The sequence below is a fragment of the Mustelus asterias genome, chromosome 25 (genome assembly GCF_964213995.1).
Source record: "Mustelus asterias chromosome 25, sMusAst1.hap1.1, whole genome shotgun sequence".
Lineage (NCBI taxonomy): Eukaryota > Metazoa > Chordata > Chondrichthyes > Carcharhiniformes > Triakidae > Mustelus > Mustelus asterias.
In genome coordinates, this window is record NC_135825.1 from 52984414 (window position 1) to 53002994 (window position 18581).

The 18581-nt window shown below is 41.6% G+C and overlaps 1 protein-coding gene across 2 annotated transcripts in view; it reads right to left on the bottom strand.

The window, feature by feature from the left end:
• The window catches only part of LOC144479180 (bcl-2 homologous antagonist/killer-like), a 67487-nt gene that overhangs the window by 30730 nt on the left and 18176 nt on the right, over window positions 1–18581 (bottom strand). The window contains exons 1-2 of one of the 2 annotated variants that reach the window (XM_078197788.1): window positions 18471–18581; window positions 9586–9713 (exon numbers count right to left, since the gene is read on the bottom strand). In XM_078197788.1, the coding sequence (XP_078053914.1) occupies window positions 9586–9676 (91 nt within the window). In that variant the 5' untranslated portion in view covers window positions 9677–9713; window positions 18471–18581. The remainder of the gene's footprint in view (window positions 1–9585; window positions 9714–18470) is intronic. The other variant, XM_078197789.1, reaches the window with a different exon arrangement.

An 18581-nucleotide genomic window follows, 5' to 3' on the forward strand; every position in this document is an offset into this window, starting at 1 on the left:
ATCAGCTGCTACAGCTCTAACCACGATCAGCTAACTCATCACAGACCAAAGTAATTCTTGATCTGCATAGCTCAGTATCAGCCAAGATACATTTACTTTAAATTAGCACAAGATTCTCAGCTACTGCACATAACAACAACCAACACTTGTCGTGACTCAAATAAAAACCAGTCTTTTCCTATTAAAAATTGAGGTCATTTTGTTTCAAGATCACCACAAGACAATTAGCTTTTATTGACTGTAGAGAAATCAAGGCGGGAACTTGGTAAGACTGTAATAAGGGAGGCACAAGTATGTCTAGCTAATTAACTTTTATATGCAATTTACTATATTCTTCAAAAAGATTTATAATAAATTTAATAAGCAAGTGAGCAATTTGCAAGTTGCAATGTCAGGTATTGACTGAAAAGCAGAATATTGGAATGAGTGATTCTGTTCAACTTGTCAGGACATGTCCCGTCCTTCACCCATTAGGCTGAATATCAAAGAAAGACACACAAGTGCTTTTGTTATGAGCTGATGCTATAGCAATCCAATCTGAGATTTTAAATGTACAGTAAAAAAATATTGCGATCCACTTCTTTTATTTCTGCATAATCCAGAACGCACTGAACTGCTGTACCTTGTTATCATAATATCATGCTTTCGGTTTCTCATCACGCCTCCCCGGGAGGCTGCAAATTTTAGGAATTACTTACATTTCCTGATTCCTTGGGTGTCATAGAGGTTTACAGCATGGAAACAGGCCTTTCGGCCCAACTTGTCCATGCCACCCTTTTGTTTTAAGCCCCGAAGCTAGTTCCAATTGCCCACATTTGGCCCACATTCCTCTATACCCATGTAACTGTCTAAATGCTTTTTAAAAGACAACATTGTACCCACCACTACTGTCTCTTTACTCTTCCACTATTTTCCAAAAAAAGGCCTGTCTTTTAAAAAAAACTGTTCAGTATCATTAAACTGAGCCTTTGTTCTCCATTTCAACTTCTGTTCAATGAACCACATAGAACTTTTCCAGTTAGCTTCCTGTGTGTGATAACATTGCTTTGATAAAAGCCATTTAATAAGGTGCCCACAACAGCCTAATGAAGGTCAGAGAATGTGAAGTCAGGGAACAAGTGGCTAGTTGGCTTCAGGACTGAAAGGAGAGAATGGGAGTAAAGGACAAAGTTAGCAAGGTGATAAAAAAAAAGGGGATTTATTGCTACAGGTATAGAATTGAAAAGCAGATAAGTTATGCTAAACTTATACCACACCTTCAAGAGTGCTGCATGCAGTACTCGTTGTCATATTATAAAAGGGATATAGCGGTATGGGAGAGAGTGCAGAGAAGGTTTACAGAATGACACCAGAAATGCGTGGATATCAGGAAAGGACTGACATGCTTTCCTCTTGAAAAAGGGCTGGGAGGTGACCCAAAGATCTCTAAAATTCTGAAAAGATTTTGACAGAATGGATAGAGTGGCCTAGATCTTCTGGTCTCCAGATTGTTGGAGACCAGACAACCCAAGGTGTACGTCAGGACTTTGTGGAAGTCCTCACACGCTGCCCTCCAAGGGGATTGCCTGGAAGGTTTGAACTTCCGATGGACAATTGCCATGCAGCCTGGGACCCTCCATTGAAGTCTCCAACTTAAGAGTCAGAGACAGACAGTTCCAAACTACTTACCTGGATAATTAGTCAAGAAATGGCGACCCCCACTCTACCAACTGCCTCCTCATCCACCTGTCATCTTACCCAATCACTCATTCACCGACATTCATCCATACTGGACATTTAAACACATCTTACTGCAGCTGGTGCTGCAAAAATAAAAGGGACGCGTCCAGTCTTCCCCCGCATTGCTACTCCATTGTGATGGAGTTCTCCAATGGACCACATGGTTCACATTTCCAAAAACACCAGGCTCTGAAGACCTGGCCAGAAATGCAGCGCTGAAACGTATGACCAGAGCAGCAATCTGTGTTGACTGCCGTTTTGCAGAAGATCCAGGCCAACATTCCTTCTAATAAGGAAGAGTATAACAAGAGTCCATCAATATAAGTTAGTCACCAGGAAATCCAATAGGGAAGTTAGAAGAAACGTCTTTATCAAACAATGATGAGAACAGGATGTGTACTACCAGAGGGAATGGCTGAAACAAATAGTACAGACCCATCTTTGAGGAAAAGTAGAGAATTTGAGGACGAAAGGATAAGAGGATGATGATGCTGGATTTAGATGAAGGAGATATCTCGAGTGTTAGAAAATGCCAGCATGGATTGGTTGGGACAAATGGCCTGTTTCTGTGCTATTAATCCCAAATAATTCCTTGCCAGTCAGTAAAATAAATGACAAATAATCGAACTGCTTCCTTTGGCTGACTGAAATTTTAAATGCCATCAAATTTGTTGACATTCTGAAGCCAATTTCTTTTTCATGCCATTCCTTCTACAAGCTCAGTTACAGAAATAACATATTTGTCCAGTGTTTTTCACAATATCAGGATGCCCAAAAGCTTTAACTACTGAAGTACAGTCCCATCGTTCATGAGATTATATTCCCAGAAAACCTCGCAAACAGTATCGCAAATGATGAACAGGCTTTCCAATCGAAATCAATTAGAAAAGTTCCAACAATGCAAGGACATCACTGGTTTGTGCAGTGTACTGTACAGCAAATTGTATCAGTATACAACAGTCAGGGGGAACCTCCAAGCAATACATTAATTGAAAATTTTGAAAAGTAGATCACCCTCATTTAAGAAAGAAAAGAATCACTCAAAACTGGGTGAAGATTTCAAAATTGAACAGAACTGTTACTAAAGTGCTGGATCAAGAGGTTTAGACATTTCCAGGTTAAACTCTGTGTTCAGGCTGCACTTCAATTGCAATCATTCCAGGCACTGTTTCTCACCCGTTGGAAAGGTGCTTAAAACCAAAGACAATTAAATGCCCACAGCCAGGACTAATGGAAAGAGATCGCTTCCAGAGACTTCAACACCATCTTCCTGTTAAAACATGTCAAAGTCTCTGCTCTGGCGTGGCTACCGTCTCCTTGGGAAAAGAGGGATGAACGGGGAAGTAAACACGGATAGGCAAATAATTGTTCCCGATGAGCAATGCGGTGTACAAAGGCTTTAGTACGGGTAAGTGACTATGTGAACAAGGAAGTTGCGAAAGGCAGGACTTCACTGCATATCTGAAGTGTGTTCCCAGTTACAATACAAGAACCACAGCAGCCAATTCCTGCACACGAGTTCCCCTCCTGCAAGGCAATGAGAATAAATGGATAATCCACCGTAGCAACATTGGGCAAGGGGGAACGTCTGACAATGCAACACTCAGAGTATTGCATTGTAGGCAATATGTAAAACAGCTGGAGAAATAAAAAATGTTCCATTGGGTTAAAGTTTCACAATGTTGCATCATGGTGAGGTAAATGTACAATAGGGCCTGCAATTACCTGATAAACTAAGCCATCGTGAAAGTCAATATACCTACAGGTGCACCCTGGCAGTTAAGATGAGAGAGAGAGAGAGAATAGGGGTTCTGGACAGTGAAGGATTAATTCAAGACAACATTATGAAACCTTTTTTCACACCGGTTATCAGATGGTGAGAACACTGGGTTCACTTAAAAATTAAAAGATGGCAACGTTGGCAGCTTGGAAAGAGGAAAGACAAGGGATAGGAGATTCAGAATGATTCCAGGAATTTTGTTTTAAATGTTTTTGAGGGATTTTAGCTTAAAGATTGGGTTAGAAAGCTGGAGTTGTTGTCCTTGGAACACAAAATGGAAGGGAGATTTGAAAGAGATGCCCAACATAATGGCAGATTAAGATAAAGGCAGAGAAACAAAAACTATTCCCATTTAGGTGAATGATAACCTGGAACTTGCTGCCTAGGAGGATGGTGATAGGGGAAACAATCAATGTTTTCAAATTGAAATTGGATGGACACTCAAGGGATATAAACTTGCAAGAGCACGGTAATGGAACAGGGAGATGGAACTGACTGGATAGCCCTACACAAAGCTGGCATGGTTTTGATGGGCTGAATGGTTACTCTGGCACAGAAAGAGACAATGTTTGTTAAAATACTTTAACCTGATTAATTGCTGGCAGTTAAGTTCAGTTTTGGAATGCTTCACAAATTTGGCTAACGGAGCCACATCTTGCTGGGCAACACCATGGCCAATGCATGTGCAAGTTTTAAAAATTATTGGTCCAAAGTCACTGGACATTTAAGCTGATAACACAGCGAGAGCAAGGGGGGCATTTGGGGTCTTAAAAACAAGCGCATCTCCTTAACGGGTAGAATTTCAGGACTGAGGGGAAAAAAGAACTAAGAGGAAGAACTGAAAAAGATGAATTTGAATGGTGAAAGGTAAAATTCAATCAAATCGCAGAGACAAGGAAAGAAAGATTGGGCTGAGAAACAGAAGAAATAAAAACACCAAATTCAGTGGCATTTTTAAAATTTCCTGATGATTCATAACCTGGAGGAGAGTCCACGTTTGCAATCCTTCACTTGCTGCACAGAAGTTAACAATCCCCCACATGTTAACAAGACACTTGTTCATAACTAGACTTTGATAGATGATTAATGGGCAAACACAGCAATTCCCCCACAACAAGTGTTAATGTCACTAGACTAGTGATCCAGAGGTCTGATCTAATGCTCTCGGTAGCCAGTGGAATTCAAATTCAATGTTCATCAAGGCCATATCAATGTGGGGTTGAAAGCTTGTCTCAGCAATTTTTCAGCAAAATCTGGTCCATTGTTCTTTAGATTCTCAGCAGGTTATTATTCGAGGTAATTACCTCCGGAGTTCAATAATAAACAGTCATCTAAGCCATGCCCACTTTTGAAAATACCCGGAATTACCTCCAACTGTGAACAACAACAGGAGTAATTTAGGATGATTGCCGCATATGGCATCTGTGCATTCAAACTAATCAGTCTGTAGAGTATTCCTACATCGTTCCACCGTGAAGATTTGAAGGGAACACGGAACCATGAGTCGACTGAAATACATGAGAACCCCATTAGCCACGGCAGGCAGACTTTGCCCATATATAAATGTCTGGGTCACGTTGATGGGAAAAGCAGCTGTGTTCAATGCAATAATAAATCAGGACCTTCTGACCACAGTCATTAAGCAGAAACATCTACTCCCCCTCTCTCTCTCCACAGGTGCTGGCAGCTGTCAAATATTTCCAGCAATGTTTTTATTTTAAAATATTCTATACTGTATTACTGTGATATATAATATGAAATTACAGTTGTACAGTTTGATTTCGATGGCAAAAAACTGTGCAGAGCAAGCCAGGTCCAAAATACATGGCATCCACATTTCCTACAAATACGGAATGAAACATTTCTGACACTAAAGCACATTTACAGCAAACGTGTCTGGCATCGCAATCACATGTTTAAATATCAACTCTTTGGGTTTTTTTTTTTTAGTGGTCGACACTCTGAATCATCCATTGCATATCAATGCTGAGCGCACAGGAAATTAGCAGGAAAGAGTTGACTGTGTGATCACCCAGCTGCATTATTCCCACAATAACAGCAAAAGGAAGTCAATGCTGAGGGGTGAATATCTACATTTTCTGAACACACATTGTGCGTCTGCATCAACTGCAGGATGGGCAGACGCACAATATAATCACTCTATTGCTTCAACGAGCAAATCCAAATACAATCTACTTATCAGTGCAATCTTTTCCATTTCCCATATTACAGTCTGACAACTGTGGCACGAAGCACTTGCCAACATGGAACAGTGAAAAACAAGGTGACATTTCCTTTTGGACTTTGACAAACCACAGTACAAGGGAGACTTTGATTTATTATCGTCACATGTATTAATATTGTTTCTTGCGTGCTATACAGACAAAGCATAGAGGAGGAAAGGGGAGAGTGGAGAATGTAGTGTTACAGTCATAGCTGGCGTGAAGAGAAAGATCAACTTAATGCGAGGTAGGCCCATTCAAAAGTCTGATGGGGGCAGGAAAGAGGAGATTGAATCAAAGCATTGTTAGAGAATTTTTTAAAAGTTAGAATAAAGTTTTAGAAGCATAGAATGAGTGTAAAAGATAGAATTAGAAGGTATACTGGGCACAGCTTGCAAGAAGTCGCCGCCACGCTCCTGCACCATCTTGGATCAAAAATTTGACATTATTGGCCCTCAGGTTACATGAAGAACAAGAGATCAGCAGAGGTTGACGGAACTCCCACAGCATCCAAGAGTAGCCAAAACATGCTTGCAAGAGTGGAATTGATATCTATGTTTCAGAGGGGATAAACGCATTCAACATGAAAGCTTTGGACAATATCAGTTCTGGTTCAATTGCTATCCAAGTTAAGGAGGGCAGTGAGCACCAACCATCAAGGTGGAGATGAGAAGAGCGGGTAAAAAAAAGGAAAGGTTCAATTTTAACCGGTAGTTTAGCAGCAAATACCAGCTCATTTAAACAACTTACCATGCACATCCTCTTAAAAAAAAAATCAATAGTTCAGTGCAAGCCATGAAAATAGCACAGATGCAGAGACCATTATAAAGCCACAACTCTGAGAAGTGGATCTGTAAGTAACAGACAATGCTCTGTCTTGCATTTGCATCCAAGTTCATATTGACTTAAAAATATCCTGCAAGATACTTAGATTGTCCGATCATTTGATAAAGAAACAGTGCCAATATCTGAAACTAAAGGGATTTGTGTATAGAATTGAAGTACGCGAGGTTAAAATGCTTAGATATTCTGGATTGGCCCAGTATTAACCAAGATAGAAAAATGTTCCGACCTGAAAATATAATTGAAGCAACTCCCCCGTTGGCTACACTAGTTTAGCTAAGCCATTCCGATCTGATTCTGTTTGTGGTTGGGGGGGGGCGGGTGGATATTATTAAAGCTATTATCCTTTCGAACAAAATTCCCTTCATTTTTCCAAATTCACTATTGCATCCATCTTTCTATCTGTTCACTTTGCTAACCTGCTTTCTGAGCTTTCCGGCATAGTTGCCCACTTTTGGCACTCTCAAACTTCCTCAGAACCAATGTGCAAATAATTTTGTACAAACTGGAAAAACACGTCGACTTCTGAAGCACTTCAATATCCACATATAAAACACCGCCATGTTTTCCTTCCTGTTCCTTAGCCATCCAAATAATTATATTCCTTTTAATACCATTGCTTAGATTTCATTATGTGGCAACTTACTAAACATTCTGGATGAACAACATCTACACACTCATTTTCCAAAAAAATCATTTCAATTAATCAAGCAATGACCTACCTTTTATAACTCAATGCTGAATGTCTCCGATTAACCCATGGCTTTCCAACTGTTCACTAATTTCCATCTGTATTATGGACTCTAGCAGTTTACCTACAAATGAAGTAAGACTAACTCATTTAATTTCCAGGTTTATCCTTTTCTTTCTGAAATCAGGTGAAAAATAGGACTGGGCTCATCCATTCTGAACTCCAATGCTGAACAGCTCATGCACACTCACTGCTGAAGCTTACCCTTAACACCAGCCACTTGAGCAAGTACAAAAAGGTGTGCAACATATATAGAAATGGAACAAAAGTTGCCAGACAAATTCCTACACACTACATCACTTCACAAGACAAAGCAGTCTTAGCACTGTGCAGACATCTGAATTACGTGCCATCAGTACATTATTGATGACTCACATCCCAATTGAGAACAAACAGGAAGTTAGTGCAAAGAAGTTGGTTGAGTTTTTGCCTAAACTACACTGTTCCATCATGACAAACAAAATCATTAAATGCATTTGAAGTATAGGGAAGGTCCACGACCCATATTTATTTCCCATTTTACTGAGCCAGAGAGAGAGAGAGAGAGAAATCATAAGGAGTGAACAAGACCACGCACGTGTCAACCTGGATCTCTTACATAATTCCAAAGCTTAAAAGACAGCAGAAACTTTAGCTGACAAGTTACTGTGCCTCCTGCAAACGTCACGGAATACTCAAAGGTTCTTGTAAATTCTTAACACAGACATATGTTAGCAGCTGATTTGTTAAAAAGCAGCTTCCTGTGTGGAAGCGTGCTGTAAGAAGCAAGCCTCAGCACATATTCAATGAACTGTCAAATTGGACGAGAAAGAATTGTGGATATTGTCAACAGGGGCTATTACAAGTCAGTTGACCAACGTTAACTGAATTAACTCAAGTTAAAAGCAGCGTTGAATCACAGAACAAGGATAGATTGCATGCGTCCAAGCCTGTGAAAGTGTGACAAAAAAAAACACAACTGTAAGCATGCTCTCGTATCCGTTAGAATTAAAAACTGATTCGTTAGGAGTTTTAATGAAAATACATTTTTAAAAATTTGGCGCATTTAACAGGGTAGGTCCCAGAATACTAGGAATTGCAGAACAAGCCCATCTCAATTTTGAGATCCTGGGTAATTAAAGCCTAAATACACTGTTACAAACAATGCACTTGCAGAACTTGTCATGCTTGAGTTTTCTAACCATTATATATAAAATAAGGGTTGACCCTGGTCCTCCTGAATATTATTGCTTCGAGAACAAGTTTTCTTCTGTTCTGCCAACTATCTATGAATACATCAACTTGTTTTGCTGCAAAGTTTCACAATAATAAGCACTGGATATTCTGAAATGACCATCCTTCATGCATTGCATCAAACAACAAATAGCAAGCTATCTGGTGAGAAAAACAGCAGATTCTGTCATGATCACCCTGCGTCTAAATGCTCACTTATGCTTACTGCAAGAATTGCAACTTAAAAATGGTCTGTAGGATGAGATATGAACAGAATACAAATCTGCCATTTCAAACACCATAGATCACAGGCACCACAGTACACAGAATACATTAGAAAAATTATAAAAATACATTTCAGTGCATTGGAAAAATAGAGACCAAAATCTTAGGTATAATTTAGAACCTTTGGTACCAACTAAAATCCAAATTAACTGAGTTATAAGTACAGGCCGAATAGACTGGGACTTTTTTCTCTCCAGGGTAGGGGGCTGAGGGGTGACCTTATAGAGGTCTATAAAATAATGAGGGGCATAGACAAGGTAGATAGTCAATATCTTTTCCCAAAGGTAGGAGAGTCTAAAACTAGAGGGCATAGGTTTAAGGTGAGAGGGGAGAGATACAAAAGTGTCCAGAGGGGCAATTTTTTCACACAGAGGGTGGTGAGTGTCTGGAACAAGCTACAAGAGGTAGTAGTAGAGGCGGGTACAATTTTATCTTTTAAAAAGCATTTAGATAGTTACATGGGTACGATGGGTATAGAGGGATATGGGCCAAATGCGGGCAATTGGGATTAGCTTAGGGGTTTTAAAAAAAAAGGGCGGCATGGACAAGTTGGGCCGAAGGGCCTGTTTCCATGCTGTAAACCTCTATGACTACACAAAAGTATTTTGCTTACCACGTAAACGTTTATGAAGCATGTCACCTGTTCATGTTCCTCTATTTTTACAAGGAAGTCAGCAGGCAATTAGGTTTTTCAGACTTTTCCCCCCCAACAAATTAATCTGGTGAATCAGAGGATTCACACTCCTTTTAGTTATGAAAAGGCTAGCACTCACCCGTGACTGGTCTTGATGGCCGTCTATGATTCTTATGCACTTTAGCTGGATTTTTCCTGAAAGGGTTTTCATCACCGCCACCTGAAGCCATGCTGCAGCCCGGATGGCCCAACTGGCTTGTAGTCAACCTACAAAAAAACAAAAACAAGTTGAAAGCAAAACTTGAAAGCAAAAATGCGACTTAAAATGGAATATTCCACCGAATAGCAACGTTTCTAACACTGAAAGAGAAAGAAACAATGTGCTTACACACATGTAGGTAGCATAAGGAGGGTGTGATATTTTAAAAATTGACAAATTTTAAAAATGAAAACCCACAAGCTATGTCAACTGCTTTCCACTGCTCCCAGGTATCCACTGAACTCACACAAGGGGTAATTATGTCAACAAGTACCGCATCATGCATTTGTCAGGCAAAGATATTCCATAACCTTTCAAAAATGAGCTGCTAAAAATATAGGTTACACAAAAAAAAACACAAGAGTAATTTAATAACACATACATAACTAATAGCAGTATGCCATTTCTTTAGTCCCAACAGCAAACTGGTTTTGCACCCATTTGAATTCTACACAAATATGTTGTAACCCTATTGTTTGCCATTCCTCTACATCTCTGCAGGTCATGCAATGCTCCTCTTGACTAATGCTGTATCTCTCAATCTTAGAAAATGGTGTTAAGAGCAGGAGAAAAGGCGAGGGCCAAGACAAGTTATTCAACTCATCAAACCTCATCACACCAAACAGCAGCAGCCTCACTTGGAACGAAACAGCCATGAAAATAATGCTGTTGAAAGGTGTTATGAATTGCAACAGCCTCTGAATTCAAATAGCGCTCAGAGGGACTCTCGTGGTTTGGAGGTCATCAGCAGCTTACAGTATTGAACAAAATTAATCGGAGTACATAAAAATGATAAAGTCATGTTGGCCTCCGTGTTCCCCTATAATTCTGACTCTCATTTGGGTGAAAAACCGAGAACTCCCTCTCTAACACTGTGGCTGTATCTACACCACCGACAGCAGTGGTGGATTCAAGACGTTCTATCACCATCTTGTTGTGGGTGGATACTGAGGCAATGGCAGCGATGCCCACGAAAGAACAAAAAAGCTCAAATTACATTCGAAACTGTTAAGACTGAAGTTCAAATAGTTGGAGATTGTTTTCTTGGCAATTGTCAGCAGTGGCAGACAGCTCTCACTGTACCAGAGGAAACGATTGAGGAACAGCAGCAAAACCGTGGTCTATCTTTTAAAAGGGGCAAGTTTCAGTGCAACACTTGGAAAAGATTAAACTTCTCAAGCTAAATACAGCAAGGAAGATCAAAAGAAAACAAATCTTTCTTGATCTCTCTCTCATACATACACTTGATAAACCAAATAATAACACCCAAATGTCCATTTGTCTGCCTACCTGGATACAGCTGCAAAATTGAACTTCTTTCCCCTTGAGTACATTGGAAACACAGTAGCTTTACTTTGCATAGAGACCTCACATGTTCAGTTGGAACTATTTATTACTCTTCTTTTGTATAAAAAGTATGGTGCTGCTCCACTAATGTAAAGTAGAACAGGAGTTGGTCGTACTTCCATGTGAGAATTCTCACCTGTTTTCTATCTAGAAAATCATTCGCCTCAGCTATTTACACACACACAGAAAAGAGACAGTGTCCTGGGTGCAAGCTACCTGCCAAACCTTAAGTGGTAGTAAGTCCATCATGGAAAATATTTTAAAAGGAAAATAAATCTATTACTTCAGGTCAAATACAAGCATGCTTTTGGAATCTTAAGGGAATCAATAGATACAGGGATCAGATGGGAAAGGATTCCATGAGACACTAAAAATCTGTCTATCCCAATCTTTAGTATCCACAACCCTATTCATCAGAGCAGTTGTTACATAGATCATAATTTAATCAATATCTTGACCTATATGACAGGATTCTGCTGTATTTTTAAAGTAATTGTTCATATGAAACTATGCGGCTAGTTTCATAGTCAGTTTGATGTCCAAGACCACAAGGTAATTTGTCCTGACTTCTTCCATGGCTGCTTGCTGTGAAAGCTTCACAAGGATGTACCAATGCACTCCTCCTCCAACCACTGCAGAAAAACTCCACAAAGGCTTCATAAAATATGCACCTTAATAGATTCAAAATATAGGTGATCATAAAAATATTTCAAAATTCTACATTTTACAAACTCAAGGATCTTTAGGATACAAGTCTTCACAAAATTTGGGCATTTTTAAAATATAAAGATGACTTGAGTATATTAAAAAGTATTAAAGAATTTGAAGGCAGTCACAAGCATGGATCAGGGATGGTTTAAAAACTTGTCTCATTCAGCTAAGGTCATGCTGCAGTCCTGTAATGCTTCCCAATAAATTGTATTGCATAGAATACCCAGCTTGTTCCACCCATTTTACTCAAGCACTTTTAACTCTCATCATCACTCCCAAATCTTGCGTTTATTACCTCAAAATGGTACTTCTAAGTTTTTTGGAGCATCAACTGTGACTTCCTCACACTTATGCAAATCTTGAAAATGATGAGTATCTTTACCCTCCTTCCACCACCAACAGTGGTCAAAAAGAGTGTTAAAATGTTTACTTGGAATCTTGAGAAGTTGCTACTTGAATACTTGTAGGAACACAGGACTTAGGAGCAGGAGTAGGTCCTTTGAGCCAATCAATAAGACCATGGTTGATCCGGTTGAGTCTCAACTCTACTTTGCTGTCTGCCTCCCATAATCGTCAACTACATTGTCTATCAAAAATTTATACAGGAATATAGGACTTAGGTTAGCTTCAAGTTAGTTCTTTCCAGAAACATGAAATCCATGTTAACATTCCAGTGCATTGCTGTCAAAGGTACCTTTTGGACAAAATATTAAATTATCTGCAACAAAATACAGAAAATGCTGGAAAGTCTCAGCAGGTCAGACAGCGTCTGTGAATCATCCAGACTCCATACATTAACTCTATTCTCTTTCCACAGATCTGTCAGACCTGCTGAGATTTTCCAGCATTTTCTGCTTTAATTTCAGATTCCAGCATCCACAGTATTTTGCTTTTATATTAAATTATCTGCTCTCTCAGGTGGATGTCAAAGATCCAATGTAACTATTTTGAAGAAGAATGTGGGAGTTCTCCCCGGTTAATATGTCAACTAACATCATTTAAAAAACACATTAGCTGTTCGTTATCACACTGCTATTTGCAGAAGCTTGTGGTGTACAAATCAGCTGCAGTGTTTCCTTACAACTGCGCTACCACTGTGGGATGTAAATAAATTTTGGAATGTCCAGAAGCCTTGAAAGACGCTATATAAATTCAGCTTCATAGAATCCCTACAGTGCAGGAGGCCATTTGGCCCATCAGGTCTACACCAACTCTCCTACAGAGCATCTTACCCAAGCCCTTTCCCAAACCCCATATATTTACCCCCCTAATCTACGTATCTTGGGACACTAAGGGGCAACTTACTATGGCCAATCCGCCTAACATGCACATCTTTGGGAGGAAACTGAAGCACCCGAAGGAAACCCATGCAGACACAGGGAGAATACGCAAACTCCACATACACCGTTACCCAAGGCTGGAATCCAACCTGGGTCCCAGGTGCTGAGACAAGCAGAGCTAACTACTGTGCCACCATGATTGTCGGCATTGGACTGGGATAGGCACTGTAAGTAGCCTCACAACACCAGTTTAAAGTCCAACAGGTTTATTTGGTAGCACGAGCTTTCGGAGCACTGCTGCTCCATCAGGTGAGTCCCAATGAAGGGGCAGCGCTCCGAAAGCTTGTGCCACCAAATAAACTTGTTGGACTTTAAACTGGTGTTGTGAGACTACTTACTGCGCCACCAAGTTCTATAACTCTTTCCAACCAATTCTAGTTATGGAGGACCACAATCAACCCGAGGGTCATGGGATAGGGAATAATCATTCAGATTTCCTGCTCTTGTCTATGCAGCAGTTCATCAGCAGCAGTGATACTCCCATGATTGGTTAGCCCGCTAACACACTAACCAACACTGCCTATTTCGACTTTCATTGTGTTATCGTGATCCCAGGCCAGCTGGTGAAGTATGAAACAGGACAAATACTTGATAATAGGTTTATTCACAGAATGTAGCAGTCTCTCTGAGGATTGATATACACGCATGGATTAAGTGCAATATAAATCAGTGCTACAGTGAGGAGCAAATGCCCCGTCCAAAGAAGTTACTAAATCTTGATAATTACAGGGAGTATAGAAATATCCCATATTCGATTTTGAAATTTACACAAGGAAATACCAAGTCCCGCTTTTGGAAGCAGCGAGGCCCTTACTAAGAGGCAGGTTTTCACACCAACTGCTCCAAGGAGGTCCTGACCGGGTGAGATATCAGAGGATTGGAGAGTCGCTAACATTGTTCCTCTGTTTAGGAAGGGCAGAAGAGAGAATCCAGGAAATTACAGGCCCGTGAGCCTTACATCAGTGGTGGGGAAATTATTGGAGAAGATTCTTAGGGCCAGGATGTACTCACATCTAGCTTATTAGCAATAGGCAGCATGGTTTTGTGAAGGGGAGTTTGTGTCTCACTTGATTGAGTTCTTTGAGGAAGTAACAAGAAAAACTGACCGGGGCAGGCAGTGGATGTTGTATACATGGACTTCAGTAAAGCTTTCGACGAGGTTCCTCATGGCAGGCTGATACAGAAGGTGAAGTTATATGGGATCCGAGGTGAGCTGGTAAGACGGATACAAAACTGGCTTGGGCATAGAAAGCAGGGAGGGTGGTCTGATTAGTAAATTTGCAGATGACACAAAAATTGGGGGAGTAGCGGATAGTGAGGAGGATTGTCAGAGGATACAGCAGGATATAAATTGGCTGGAGATCTGAGCCGAAAAATAGCAGATGGCATTTAACCCAGAGAAATGTGAAGAGATGCAATTTGGAAGGTCTACTTCAGAAGGAAAGTACACGGTAAATGGTAGAGCCCTTAGAAATATTAGCATACAGAGGAATCTAGGCGTGCAGATCCACAGTTCCCCGAAGGTGGCAACTCAGGTGGACTAGGTGGTCAAGGTGTGTGGCATGTTGGCCTTCATTGGTTGGGGCATTGAGTATAGGAATTGGAAAATCATGTTGCAGCTGTATAAGACTTTGGTTAGGCCGTATTTGGAGTAGTGTACAATTCTGGTCACATGACCGGAAGGATGCTGGTGCATTGGAAAGGGTGCAGAAGGGATTTACCAGGATGCTGCCTGGTTTGGAGGGTATGGACAATGAAGAAAGGTTGAACAAACTTGGATTGTTTTCATTGGAGCGTCAGAGGATGAGGGGGGACCTGACAGAGGTTTACAAGATTATGACAGGCTTGGATAGAGTGGATAGTCAGAGTCTTTTTCCCAGGATCGAAGGGTCAATTACTCGGGGGAATAGGTTGAAAGCGAGGGGGGAAACGTTTTAAAAAAAGATGCAAGGGGCAAGTTTTCACACAGAAGGTGGTGAAAGCCTAGAACACGCTGCGGGAGGTGGAAGCGGATTCTATAACATTCAAGAGGCATCTGGATAGATACATGAATAGGCAGGGAAGAGAGGAATATGGACCACATAGAGGCAAGAAAATGTTAGATTCGAGAGGCATCTGTGTCAACACAGACTTGATGGGCCTAAGGGCCTATTCCTGTGCTGTACTGTTCTTTCTTTGAGGCGAGTCTCAAGAAAGCAGGAGCTGCCTTTGCTGTCTTATCATGTGCCTATGACACAGTGTAGTACACAGGCATGCTGTGTGAAAACCCTTAACGAATCAACTTCTTGATCAGCAATCGACAGTTCCACATGCATCCTGGAGGTCAAATCAGCTACCCACGAAAAACCAACAACTGGATCAGTCCTTACACTAACCATGTTCAACATAAATATCAGTGACCTCCATCTCTCAAAGTCACAGTTCTTCAGGCATGTTGACGACTTGGCCCTGGCTTTCCAGGCTGGAGAACATCAGGACATAGAAACATAGAAAAACTACAGCACAAAACAGGCCCTTCGGCCCCACAAGTTGTGCCGAACATATCCCTACCTTCTAGGCCTACCTATAACCCTCCATCCTATTAAATCCCATGTAATCATCCAGGAGTCTCTTAAAAGACCCTATTGAGTTTGCCTCCACCACCACTGATGGCAGCCGATTCCACTCGCCCACCACCCTCTGTGAAAAACTTCCCTCTAACATTTCCCCTGTACCGACCCCTCAGCACCTTAAACCTGTGTCCTCTCGTAGCAGCCATTTCCACCCTGGGAAAAATCCTCAGAGTCCATCTGATCTATGCCTCTCAACATCTTATATACCTCTATTAGGTCTCCTCTCATCCTACGCCTCTCCAAGGAGAAAAGACCGAGCTCCCTCAGCCTATCCTCATAAGGCATGCCACTCAATCCAGGCAACATCCTTGTAAATCTCTTCTGCACCCTTTCAATCTTTTCCACAGGACATTGAGAAAACATTTAATGAAGATCTATGTTCATTGAAAACTTACTTCAGAATATGAAAATTTTGACTAAATGCCGCTAAGACTGCCATTTCGGCCTTCCACCTGCACAACTCAAAGACGAAGGAACTACCTCATGCCCAGTTATACGGTCGAGCACTCACCCACAGCCTAATGCCAAAATATCTGGACACTCTACTGTACGATAACATCCAGCAACACCTCCAGAGCACTGGAGTCAAGGTCAAGGTGTGTGTGAATCTCATACGGAAACCAGCAGGTACCAACTGGGCAGTACAAGAGACACAATTCACTGCTGCACTTGCCTTGGTTAATCCAACAGCAGGTCTGGCTCAGGAACGCCACACCAACATAGTCGACATCCATCTCCGGGAAGTCATGAGGTTTATTTCTGGAACAGAGAAACAGAGCTCGAATAGCTTCCTGTGCTCTTACTAATTGAACCTCCAGATGTCTAGAGTAAAAAAATCCCTCAAAGAACACTACCAGTTGACAGTTAGCGAAGCATTTGCAGTCGCACAGGACCTCAGGAAGAAACACACACACTCGTCTGAAATCCCATAGCCCCTATTAGAACATACTCCACACTTTACAAACTGATGACAGCCCCACCTCTCAATGGTACACCTCCTGGTTGACTGCAAACATCACCAACTACAATCTGATAACTGATCCAAGTGATGAAATCCTGTCCCAGCTTTCAATCAAACACAGAAAACCTGACAACTCTCAACAGCCTGAGGATGGGCCAAGATCACTGCTCCATTAGCAGAACACGAGGAAAAGCTCAAACGTGACTGGCACTATTGCCAACAGACTGAACTCCTGCCCCGAGAGTGCAATTCCAAGTTGCATCACAATCAATCCCACGGTTATCCGCTGAATGGATCGTTAATATTGACATTGAAATATAACAGTTTCCCCAGTCTTGCGCAAAAAGATACAAGGAAATGTCGATGTTTCAAGGAGTAGCATTAATTCAGCTAAAGCAGTTTGCTCTTGACACTGCAATTTATGCACGGAACTGGAAAATAAGAATGCAACTGCAGTCATACATTTGTATATGCACTATGTAATAATAACTTTAATGTACAAAATGTCCCACAGCACTCTGCAGACAATAAATGCCAGACTCTACCAAAGATGTTGCAATGGTGACTCAAGTCTACGTTGAATACATGTATTTGAAGAAGGATCTTAAAATGTAGCGAGACAAAGGGGTTTAAGAGTACTCAAAGGTGGATGAGGTAATGAAAGCTCCACCATATTAAGGACACAAAGGATGGATTGAACAAGAGGCCAGAAGAACATGAAAGGGAGGTGGTTGATGAGGGTTGGAATAAAGACGAGACATAAAAACAAGGAATTACAGATAAGTTAAACATGTAAAAGAGTCTATGTTGGTGCTTGTGGCAATGGGGAAAGGTTAAAATTTCAGACAGCTGCATCCTTAGCCAGTTTGAGTTTTTGGAAGGAGATGGTGGTGTGGTGGTTACAGCATTGGACTAAAAAAGTTCAAATCGCATCCGACTAATTCCAATGGATTTTGCAGTTTATGGCTGGCACCACAAAAAATCTCTCAACGCCAGGTTAAAGTCCAACAGATTTATTTGGTATCAGAAGCCTGAAGAAGGAGCAGTGCTCCGAAAGCTCGTGAAACCAAATAAACCTGTTAGACTTTAACGTGGTGTTGAGAGATTTCTTACTGTGCCCACCCCAGTCCAACGCCGACAACTCCACATCAGGGTTACCTCAAAAAATTGACCACAAATGCTTTTTGATTCTACTAAAAACCCACTGGTTCACCAAGGCCTTTCAAGGAAGTGAATCTATGACTCCTCTCTGGTCAGGCCTACATGCAAATACTAGGTATACCCTGGTGTCGGGCACATCCTCAAACTTACTTAAGAGACATAAAATTTGGATTGTGTTGAAAATGGTATTGTGCAAAGCCAAGTCTTACTGAACGCTCGATTTTTTTAAAAAACAATTAAGGACTGGAAAAAAATCTTCCACAAACCCTAATCCCCATGTCCCAAAAAGGTTCATTTATGGGAAACCTGTTGGATTTTTAAAACATTAACGTCACTCATCAGGTGAACAATCCCTGGTGGGAGGCTTGCGGAAGGGAACCTGACCAGGTGTCCATCTATAGACAGGTGAAGGGAACCCTCCCCATTCCGATAGGCACCAGGTTTGACCAACCGGACTGGACAAGACTGTGGCTCTTTTACCACAGAATGTGTCCCATGGGGCAGCCAGAGACTGCGGACACCCAGCCCGACAATGGCTGTTCCCCGATCACCTGAAGGCTGTACCGGCCCCGGGCCACTGCCCCTCCCGGCCCCCGGCCAGTGCGCCGCCCGGCCCGGGCTCCACCCGCTCACCTTCAGCCGCCTCCGAGCCGCGCCAGTTGTCTGCAGTGGGACGAAGCGAAGTGACTCCTCCGCAGTGTCAGTGTCCCCGCCGCCGGAGCCCAGCGCCGCCGCCCAGCACCG